The 10,883-nt window shown below is 50.6% G+C and overlaps 1 protein-coding gene across 1 annotated transcript in view; it reads left to right on the forward strand.

The window, feature by feature from the left end:
* The window catches only part of Tcl1a (T-cell leukemia/lymphoma 1A), an 18,277-nt gene extending 12,809 nt beyond the window's left edge, over nucleotides 1–5,468 (forward strand). The window contains exons 3-4 of the mRNA XM_013517147.1: nucleotides 4,549–4,697; nucleotides 5,042–5,468. Coding sequence (XP_013372601.1) covers nucleotides 4,549–4,697; nucleotides 5,042–5,468 — 576 coding nt within the window. The remainder of the gene's footprint in view (nucleotides 1–4,548; nucleotides 4,698–5,041) is intronic.
* The last annotated feature ends 5,415 nt before the right edge of the window (nucleotides 5,469–10,883 follow it).

A 10,883-nucleotide genomic window follows, 5' to 3' on the forward strand; every position in this document is an offset into this window, starting at 1 on the left:
TCTGTTGTAGCTACTCAATTCTACAGCAGCCCCAGCAAGCATTCAGTGTGGAAATAACCTCCTCCAGAGACCTGATGACATCTAAGTGTCCACCCAAGGATGTCACCCAGCCCAAAGCAGTGCTGTGAAAACTTTGCCAGATCATCGTCACCACCTTTGGTGTCACTGTGCTCTACAGAGAAGAGGACTCAGCCTTCCTGGAGGAAGGAGACGCATGCAGACAGGCACGAGGTTTGGGTGTGGGAAGATGCAGTTCTCTCCAACGCCTTCTGTAGAGGGAGAAGAGAGCAGCACAAGTCTGAGAACAGGAGGACAGAAAGCCCCATCTCGGACCTAGTGAAAACAGACATTCTAGAGATCGGAGGAGAACTGCCAAGCCCTTCCTTGGCCTTCTGAGATTTGCAATCAGGAATTCAAAGTGAAAATCAGCCTCCTCTTTTTTATGATTGTTTTGTCTGTAATATTTTTCTGTCAGGTTTAGAAAATAAGGCAAATTGGATTCAACCACGTTTGGGCATTTTTCCTGGCAAACACCACAGAAGGGGCACAAGGGCTCCTGTGTGCAGAGGCGTGTCTGGGACACAGACTCCCAGCTAGGGAAAGAGGAAAGGGGCACGGACAGTCATGCGCTGCGCTTGCGAAAGGAGCCCTTGGCCAGTGTCTCCTAACGTTTTTATTTGTGTTTTATGGTGGTTAAACTGTTTGGTAGCTTTATTTTGGCTTTCCCCCTCTCCCCCGCTATGCAGAAATGTTTCTTTGTTTCATGTAGTCCCATTTATTTCTTCTTCCTTTGTGTATTCTGGGTTGTGTTTTTCTTAGGAATCCTCTAATGCAGAATTATGTTTGTCATGTTTTCTTCTAGTATTTTGTAATTTCCTTTGTCTAAATCATTAATCCATCTGGAATTTATTTTCAGATGAGAAATGAAGTAGTAATCTAACCCATTTCTCTCTGGTGTGCTTCCCAATGGCTGACCAGTTGTTCCAGCTCTGGTTTTTACCTAATGTATCCTTTGCCAGTATTCGGAAGGTCACCTTGATGGGACCCAACATTTTACCGCTACCCTCTTAGTGTTTTCCACTGGGCCCAAGGGTTAAATTGACAAAATACATACTTACAGAAAAAAATCATACACGTATATTTAGTATAAGTTTTATGTGACAGAGGCACCCTCACAAGGAAACAAAGACCCCAAGAAATACAGATGAGCTCTCAGAGTTGGACAAAGAGTCCTAAACTGTGGAAATATGGCAAGGCAGGAAGCTTGGACCCAAACAGCAAACCATGGAGGAGTCTAAAAGATGAGGGCTTCCCTGTACAGACGTCTCAGCCTTCACTCCCGTCCCTGGTGATGAGCGTGTCCCTTTCCCCTGGGAAAGGGAGGGCATCTTCCGTACGGGGCTTTGTCTCCTGCTTTGGGGAAGAAAAGGGGAGATCAGGGAGCCCTTCTTACACTGAGCTTACCAATGCCATCTGCAAACAGTAACTCTGACGCCAGAGCTGGGTACTTGGGTGGCACAGTCTCCCTCCCTTTGCTGGTCTGCTAGAGTCACACACTCGTCACCCTCTCTCCTGTCCTCCCCACCACCCGCTGCTCTGACCCCCAGGCGTAACCCAGGTGAGCGTGCCCTTCGGATGTCCCTCTCCTAGCTCTTCCTTTCAGGATTTCCCCAGCTTCTCTCACATGGGAAAGGTTCCTTTTAAGTTTAGAGTCAAATTGTCTGGATAACAAAACTATCCCTTTAAGTCTTGTTTTATTGTATTTCTGTTACATTTATAAATCAGTTGGAAACATTATGTCTTTATAATAATGAGGGCTACTCTTTATCTAACCACAACCTCTGTAGCTCTACATGTTTCTGATGGTTCACAATTCCGAGGCTGTTACGCTGACCCTTGGTAACAGCCCTGTGAAGCAGCCATCATCATCATCATCATGGTCATCATTCCCATTTTACAGATGAGATAAACTGCCCAGTTCCTATGACTATTCCAAAATGCAGCATGTCTTTCCATCTCAGACTCGTTTACTCTCCTTTAGTAGAATTTAAAGTTGCTTCATAGGAGTATTTTAATCGTGTTCTTCTGTTAAATGTTCTGGCTCATTTACAAAGAAGAAAATTGGGAGGGGTATTGTTATTAATTTATAAGCATTTGTTAAATTCTCTTAGAGATTCAAATGTATTTTGAGGTAGTTATTTTCCTTATAATAATTTAGAAGGCCTGTATTATGCCACTACAGCTTTAATAAAATAAATAGCTCTGTTAGCTCGCGCAGGGACCCAGCATAAAGGGCAGGGAAACAGTACCTCTGTATTCTGTCTCCCTCCCTTTCTTACATTCCACAACCAGTTTTGGTTGGTTTTGTTACGCAGCTTACTTCTCCTATGTAGCAGTTATCTTCCTCCTAGGTAATACTGTCCCACCTCTCTTCCTTGATCTTTCAACAGTATTTTCTGAACACTTTTCCATGCAGTAACGGTTTATATCTGTATGTTCCCCTAAAGCCTCATGCACTCACAGGTGGGGCATTTAGGAGGTAACTGAATCATAGGTGTGTGATACACAGCAGTGGGTTAGTGCACCAGTGATTTTACGGCTAAATGTGATGTTGGGAGGTGAAGCCTGGTGGGAGAAGTTAGGTTAGTGGAGCATGGCCTGGGAGGATCCATCTCCCTCCTCCTCCCTTGATCCCTTTCTGTGCTTCCTGCTGTCACACCAGGAGCAGTGCTCTCTGCTGCGCCACCCAGCCAGATGACTAGAGATTGGAACATCTACAAACTGTGACCCAGAATAAACTTCTACTTTAAGGTGTAGGAGTCAGGTATTATGTCTCAGCAATGAACAAGTAATTAAGATACATGAGAAAACCTACTTACCCACCTTCTTTCACCTCTCTCCTCCTTCCAATGTCTGTAGTTTTTCAGTTTTAAAATGTTATATTCTGTGCTATAAGTAGAATTCCCAAAAATAGTGATTTTTCTCCACAGATTCAATACTCTCTGCTAGTTATTTTAAAAAATAACACGTAACTACAGAAAAGTGCAGCAATCCTAAATTGATAGCGTGTGAATTTTCACAAAGCAAACGTACCCCAGGGGATCACAACCTGAGGAAAAATAGAAATGTCCTGCCCCGAAGCTCACTCAGGCCACGTGTCACTCACCGAAACGGATCCACTGTCTCACTGTGACTTTTCCATTCCTAGTTTAGTGTCCCATCACTCTCAAGAAAGGGTCTACTCCTTCAGTGATACAGGCGTGCATGTGCCTCCTGCCTTGCTGTGTGTGGATATTAATATAATTATATATTAACATATTATTAATATATTAATATCCAGCTTCCCTGGATATTAATTACTGTGCCCACTTCCTCCCCAGGATGCTGCACTTCCGTTTTGCACAGCATCCCCTGAAAATGTTGGAACTTGGCTTATGGTTTGGATCAAAAGTGTTCTCCAAGAGCCTCATCTACTCAAAGGCAGGGCTATGGGAGGGTGATTGTATCACAGAGGTGCTAAACTCCTCAATGGATTAATCTGACTAATACATCAGGCTAGTCTTGGGTTTTTTCCCCAGTGAATTACCTGACTTGGGGGTAGGAGATGGAGGAGGCCTGGGGGCTCTGAGTATTGTTCTTTATCTGGAAGTCCCAAACTTTTTCTACCAAACTAGGTCTAAACCCTGCTTTGTTCTGTAACATTTTTCCCCTGGGACACAATGAACCCAATCAAAATAGACATTTTGTATTTCAGTTTCCTTTTCTTCAATTAAGTGTTTGGACTTTTTCCCTTCTCCTTGTCTGCCCTCTCTTACAGAGTGTCACTTACACATATGTTGTACCTGGGCAGCCGTCGGTAGCGCCTTGGACCCTCAGCCATTTTCCATCTAAAAAGCAGATGTCCTTTTTAAACTGCTTGTCTCATTATGAGGACTTCAGCCTTTTCCTCCCTCTTCCAACGAGCCCCTCTCCACCTTACACCTTTCTAACTGCCTCTTATTTCCCTTTTCTCACTCTCTTCCTGTCATGCCCAGCACTTGGCATTTTTTCTTGTTCTCTGTATTTCCTCTAGATCAGGGGTTGGTAAACTATGCCCGGGGAGCTGCTATCTTCCTGAGTACAGTTTTAGTGGCCCACAGCCACGCCCATTCACTGACATCCTCCCTGGCTGCTCTTGTGCTACTACAGTGGACTTGAGGAGTTGCTACAAAGTCCACGTTTCATAAAGCCACAAATATCATGATGTGGCTCTGCAGAGAAAGTTCATGGATGTCCGTGCTAGACCATCACCCCCTTTCTTCTCTGGCTGCCGCCCCGACCACTCTGCTGGTGATCTCCAAGCCATGACTGCCGTGAGGTCTTTCTCCAGACACCTGCGCACATGGCTCCTCCACTTCAACGAGCCCCTTGCACCTGACACGCAACACAAACCAACCCTGCTTTACCTAGCCTGGGTCCCTGCCACCTTGCACATCCAACTAGGGACCCAGACAGGCAGACAAGGACTCTGTGAGGGTGATTTGACCTCAGCACTCCTGTGCTCCCCAGGACCTGCCCACTCACCAGGCTCTGCCTGTTCTCTCTCCCTCGCTGCTCTCCCAGCTGCTCATCGTCCCTTCCTCCTTCCCTGGCTGGCTGGGGCAGCACAGCAGGATGAGGAGTTGGGAGACCGGGGTTCCTGGTCAGCCCGGGCTCAGGTACTTCCAGCCGCTGCCCAGGGCATATTACCTAGGCCCAGGATCCTCATCTGCAGCAAAAGGCAGCAGTTCACATGTGCTTCTTGTGGGCAGATTGTATATTTCTTTTATGGTACCTTAGGTAGAGTGCTGTGGGGAGGGTAGCAAGGACTCTTCTCTCCTGCTGCTTCCTCCAGGAAGCCTTCCTGGATGCCGCTAACTGCATGACACCCCCACCTCTTGCCGCACTGTGGTTAGCCTCAGTTGCCTTCAGCCCCGGTGCCCAGTCCCCAGTGTATGCTCAGCCTGTGCGCTGGGCCAAGCCCCATGAGGGCAGGGATTCCTGCTAATTTCTCTTCCCCTAGAATTTGGTGTGGGGCCTGGCACACAGCAGAGGTTCTGTGTCTCTGGAGCCCAGCCCCAGGCCCTCAGGAAGCTGCCAGGCTCAAGGACAGCACCACCAAAGAGCAATGTGACCCAGCAGAACCGCCATACCAGAGACATTTGACATGTGAAGTCCTTAATGGTCCCACTGAGGAAGATGTCCTTGGGCAACACAGCCGGGAAGGGCCAGGGCTGCTCCTCCGGGACGCAGATGTCCAGAGGTGCCAGCAGCATCTGTTTTCACCAATCAGGCCTGAAGTCACAGGTGGTGGAGGGTCTGAATGTCACCCTGCCTCAGGCCACAGGCTCATCCAAACAGCAGTACAGGGAACCCTAAAGCGTGCCCCCTTGTGGCTGGTGATTCCAACATGCCACTCAGACCACCTGTGGCTGCCCATCCTGCCTTAGACAAAGCTCCGCTTTCCCCATTCTCTGAATGAGGCTGCCTCTGTTCACCTTGTTCACCTGGAGAAGCCATGATCACCATCCCTGGGTTCAAGTCTTCAGCTCCTATTAAGTGGAGCTGAGAAATGATTTCCCCCAAGGCCCAGAGGAAGCTGCCACAGGCTGTAAGTTCTAGACTCCAGGGTTCCAGGCCACAGATCGGAGGCCAATCCATGAACACAAAGAAGCATTCAGCTGGCAAGCGTCTGCATAGCTCTGTGGCCATCCCAGATAGCCAGTGAGAGTGACTTTTAAAAATTTTTATGTGCTTTTCTCTTTGCCTCCAGAAATACCAAACCCTTGTCCCAGGTGGCCTTGGAATCACTTCCTGGCTGGGAGGACACACTTTCTTGCATGGTTATGCAGAGATTTTTAGCTTCTGATGTGTACAGCCAGATTCTGCCGCAGGGCTGCACCTTGCTAGCCACAGTTCCCCTGAGAAAGCCCTTCTGGATTCCATCTCTTAAGGTCCCAGGCCTGGGGGAGCAACAGGAATGCCAAACACAGGCCTGCCCAGAGCTGGTGTGAATGAGGCCAAGGGGGGCCTGAAAACGGGGGCCGCCCAGTGTGCCCCACCTGCTTTCTTTCCCTTCCCTGCACCCAAGAAGGGGGAATGCTGAGGGCAACTGGAAAGGAAGACCCTGGAAAGGGCCTCTGCATGCCCACCACACTTCTGACACCAAATATGCAGATTTTTTTTCACACCAAGCAAGTCTCCAGTTGTTAGTGGACAGCGACTAGAATGTCCTCTGATGGAACCCAGTGCTGGCCCATCTGCCAGGAGTTAATGCAGACCCTGCTGGTTAAGGCTTATCCCACAGCACTGGCCCACTGCAGACACCAATCTTAACAGGAGCCGTGGGAAGCAACAAGTCCCCATGGTGAGGGTGCGTGTGATACTGAGGCCTTCACACTGAGCTGCACCCTAGCCCTTTTTAACTTTTTATTTTGAGAGTCTCATTAAGTTGCTCAGGCTGGGCTTGATCTTGCAATCTTCCTGCCTCCATCTCCCAGAGTGCTGGGATTCAAGGCAAATACATACTTCCTATAACTCAGGAGCATAGAAACTCACAAATACAATATGGTGAGGGGCTTTGAAAAGCACCATCAACGGGCCACTATTTTATCCCATGAGGCTAGAGTCAGACCAACCAGACACCAGCTGATGGGGTCACGGCAAACACTTGGGGCAGCATGAGCAGGTGGAACCCAGGTCTGGCCAAGTCACCCAGGCCCCGAGAGTCACAGGCCCAGGATACACACTATTCCCAGGAGGGAGGTCAGGAGGATGTGCAGACAGCCACCAAGTGAAGGACAGTATGCATCCCTGGGCCCCAGCCTGAAGCTGGAAACCCCGCCCAGTGCCACAGGAGAGATGACACTCAAGAAGCTAAGAGCTGAGCTGTCCCAGCCTGACCTGGGTACAGGGATGGGGCTTATTCCCAGAGAGGGCTCTGCTTTCTAAGGGGCTGATGGCACCCTCCCCTACCCTGGGGACTTGTACCTTCCCACAGCATGCAGGCGCCGGTCGGTGGCATGCCAGGCATCTCCTGCAAACAGCTGGCACCCAAGAGGCCTGCATGTGCACCCTTCAGCATTCCACATGCTCCCGTGCTCACCACTCGGCAGAGCCCCCTCCCCGGCACCCCTCTCAGGGTAGGGAAACCAGGCTTTGTTCCCTGGCTCTCAGGCACGGTCAGTGCTAGATCCTCCTTAGCCGTGGGCAGGATGCACATGCATGGTCTGCCCACTCCTCTCACCCTTGTCTTGACTAGTGGAAGGCAGACCAGCTAAGGGAGCAGGGTTTCCTAAGAGACCGGTGTGCTAGATGAACAAGCTTCTCACCGAAGGGTGATGCCCAGCTAGACTCGATTCAGCCACGCTATCTCGGCCTCCCCTCATTTAGACACTCCTAGGTTAGCACTCTTGCCACAGGGTCCCTGTTCTTAACGCTTGTCCATATATGCAAGTATTTCTGGAGGGCAGTGGTTCGAGGCTGGGGGGATTTTGCTCCTCCGCGGGCTCCTTGGTAGAAACCCAGTGGGCAGAGGCCAGGCATGTGGCTAAACATCCCACACTGCACAGGACAGCCCCTGAACCAAGCATTATCTACCCCAAAACGCCCACAGCTGAGCTTGAGAAAGCCGTCTGCAGGTCAGTACTGAGAGGGCTCAGCCTGCCCTGATGCCAGTGCAAATCTAAATCCTTCTGAACCGTCTCCCAGCCCACAAAGCAGCTGTAACAATTCATGTTCCCATGACAGTCAGTGCCATCAAGCCTGCATCTACCAAAGTCAAGGATAAAAAATGCTGACTTCTGACACTGGTGCTTCCCTGCTTCCTGTGTTTGGATTTCTCCTCTGAGATGAATTCTTAACCTTCGCCCATTTTTCTTTCTTTGGAGAAGCCCAGGAGTCCTCTGTGTACTCTGCATTCTAGTGCTCACACAGAGTTCAAATGTCTTGTTGTACAGAAAATGCTTCATTGGAAAAGATCATTGGCTTACACTGTTTCTTTCTCTGGCTTGTGTGGGGGTTTTCCTAACCCGAGATAGTGATTGTATTTCCCTGGCCTTTCTCTAAATGCTTTCACAGGTTCATTTTGCAAGGTTAAGGTTCCCACCCATTGGCGAGTACTTCCTGTGTACGGGGTGAGGGAGGGGATCGCTTTTCTTCTACCACCGTATCGTTCCCTGACCTCTTCCTTCTGGTTCAGCAGCAGAAGCTGCTCAGCACCATGGCTGCGACTCCTCCATGCTTACACAAGAACCCTGCTCCTTCTGTCATCCTGTCTCTAGCACACAGGGACACCTTCTCCCTGTCCTGCATTTCTGCATCTCCCGAGACGACACACTGTCACCCTGTCTATGGTTGACAGCTCCCCCTCACTCAACGTTCTCCAGGGACCATCTCAACCTCTTCACTTTGTCTCAGCAAAGCTCCACCCAGCCTCCTTCTCTGTACCTTCAGTGAGTCCCCGGGCTGCTGAAACTGCCCGATCACCATTCCCTCCCAGAACAGAAAAGTGCAGAATGATCGCTGAGGTGTTACCATGATCTCTTTCTTCACAGACCCCATGTAAAGACAGGCTCCAACTCCGCACGCAGATTGACAAGGAATGATACAGTTTAATGAACCAGGACTGGGAGGTCACCTTGGTCGGCCAGCGTCACTTCCAGGAGCTGAAGGCCTAAGCAAGCGGGAGAGGCCTGCCAGGTCCTCCCCATACCCCGCCCCCAGTGTGCACGCGGGCTGCTGGTACAGAAGACAGATTTCCCAGCCCCGGATCTGCTTCCAGCCAGTGCCAACAGCACCAAGGCCCACAGGGCAGGAGGTCTCCGTGCAGACCTGCTCCCCTGTGGCTATCTAATAGGCCGAGCCACTCACTACCTGAAGCACAGTGGAGCCTGTGGCATATCTCCGGCCCTGGGCTGCACCGGGGGGCTCAAGGATCTGGCTGAGCGCAGGACAAGGCGGGCATGGGGAGGAAGGGACCTGGGAAGTGGCATCTGGAAGGTAGAGGGCCACAGCTTGCAGCCAGCAAGGGAGACAGCCCAGGGCACAGACAGGGACCACGGCCAGCCCCATGAGCACAGATCCGGGCAGGCGGGAAGGGACTGCCACTGAAGCAAGAGGGAGGTCAGAGGGTGCGGAGTGGGTGGACAAACAGAGCAGGTACACAGAGGTCTTCGCTGAGGGTGCCCCAGGGTAAGAGGCAGCGGGGTAAGCAAGACCTGGGAGAGGAAAGGGAGGCATCAGTGAATCACAGGGAAGTGCATGTCCCATCCACCCCATCTCCAGCCCCTCTGATGCACCAGGTCCATGCCGACCAGCTCAAACTGAAGGAGAAGCCCTCTGTAGAGCAGAGGTGGCCCTCAAAGCCCACTGCCACACAGTACCCTAGTGACATGGTCAGACTGGGGAGCCAAGATCACTGGGACTGAGCTATTGCGAGGCTCTGTGGTCTCAGAAATCATTCCAACCCCACAGCCTCAGTGTTCTCATCTGTAAAATGGAACATTAATGTGTACACTCACAGGATTCCTTCAAGGATGAAGTGATGACTATTACTCAGTGAGCTCCCATGCTTATGTTGGGGGACTGCCCACAGCAGACAGTCACATCCAAGGAGGAGAGATGGGATCAACTGTGAGGGGAGGAGACCAGCTGTCTCTGTGTAAAGAGGAGGTGGGTCTTTCTTTGGGCTCTTGTCTGATTTCCCATTGTGCAGCACGGTCCCTGACATACCAGCCCTGTCAGCCGCTGCCCACTGTCAGATACTCCACTCCGGTAGCCATTTTAGGATCAGCTGGTCCATGCTGAAGATCTGTGTGTCAGGAAGCAGCCATCAGAATCCCTCCAGGCAGCTGGAGGCAGCAGGTAAGGGCAAGAGGCAGATGGGAACCCAGGTTCCCCAGGTTCCACAGCCCAGGGAAGGCAACCCTCCACTTGCTGTCCAATTCTGCAAGCGTGCCCATACACATACACACACACACACCCCTGCAGGTCTCCCACTGGAGGTGGACTTTTTGAAGAAAGGAGAGACAAGAATCCACGGGGCGGGTGCAAAACAGGGAGCGAAGACCAGGGCAGTCATTATTTTTCACTCACCACTCTCACCTACAGCCCCCACACACTTGCCTGGCTATGCTCCACTATTTCCCAGCGTCTGAAATCCTCTGCCAGGTACCATCTCTCCTGGTCAAGCCGCCATAAGATAGGCAGCTTGGGGAAGGAGTCATCGTGGGAGAATGGGGACCTCACGGGTCCCACTGACATCTTCCTTAAGTAGATTTTGAGGCCTTTCAGAACCTAAAGGGGCCAGAGAAGAGAGGCGTATCAGGACCCTGCCCACTGGGCTGTGCGCAGGCCACGTCTTAGGCTGCCCCACCCAGGTGGCAGCCAGCAGTACCTGATTCCAGAATCCCAGACCGAGTACCTGGCACTGTCACCCAGGGCGTCTGGACGGGGGGGCTCCAGCACAGTCCTCTTCCGCCTGCACTTGCCCCCCCCCCCACAATGCCGCCTCTCCCTCCTGCCTGTCAGCCCCTGGGGCCAGTGCCCATCACTAATGATAAATCCTCAGGGCTCCATCTCAGGGTGACCATATTAAAAATCTTTTTTAAAATAAGATGTCAAAAAAAAAGAAAGATGTCATAAACTCCAGGTCTAGAGGGTGATGGCTCTTCCAAAAAGAAATATTTTACAGTTTTGACCATGACCTTCAAATATTTTAGTAAGCACAAGTATTAAATTCACTAACACAAAAGGTATAAGACTAAAAGGAAAAAAATCACTACAAAACCATAGCCAAGCTCTAAGTGTTACACAACAAAACCCAAATAGTTTGTTACCCAAGTATTTATCCTCTTTTCTTTGCA

The sequence above is a fragment of the Chinchilla lanigera genome, unplaced genomic scaffold (genome assembly GCF_000276665.1).
Source record: "Chinchilla lanigera isolate Chin_1 unplaced genomic scaffold, ChiLan1.0 scaffold00037, whole genome shotgun sequence".
NCBI classification, from domain to species: domain Eukaryota; kingdom Metazoa; phylum Chordata; class Mammalia; order Rodentia; family Chinchillidae; genus Chinchilla; species Chinchilla lanigera.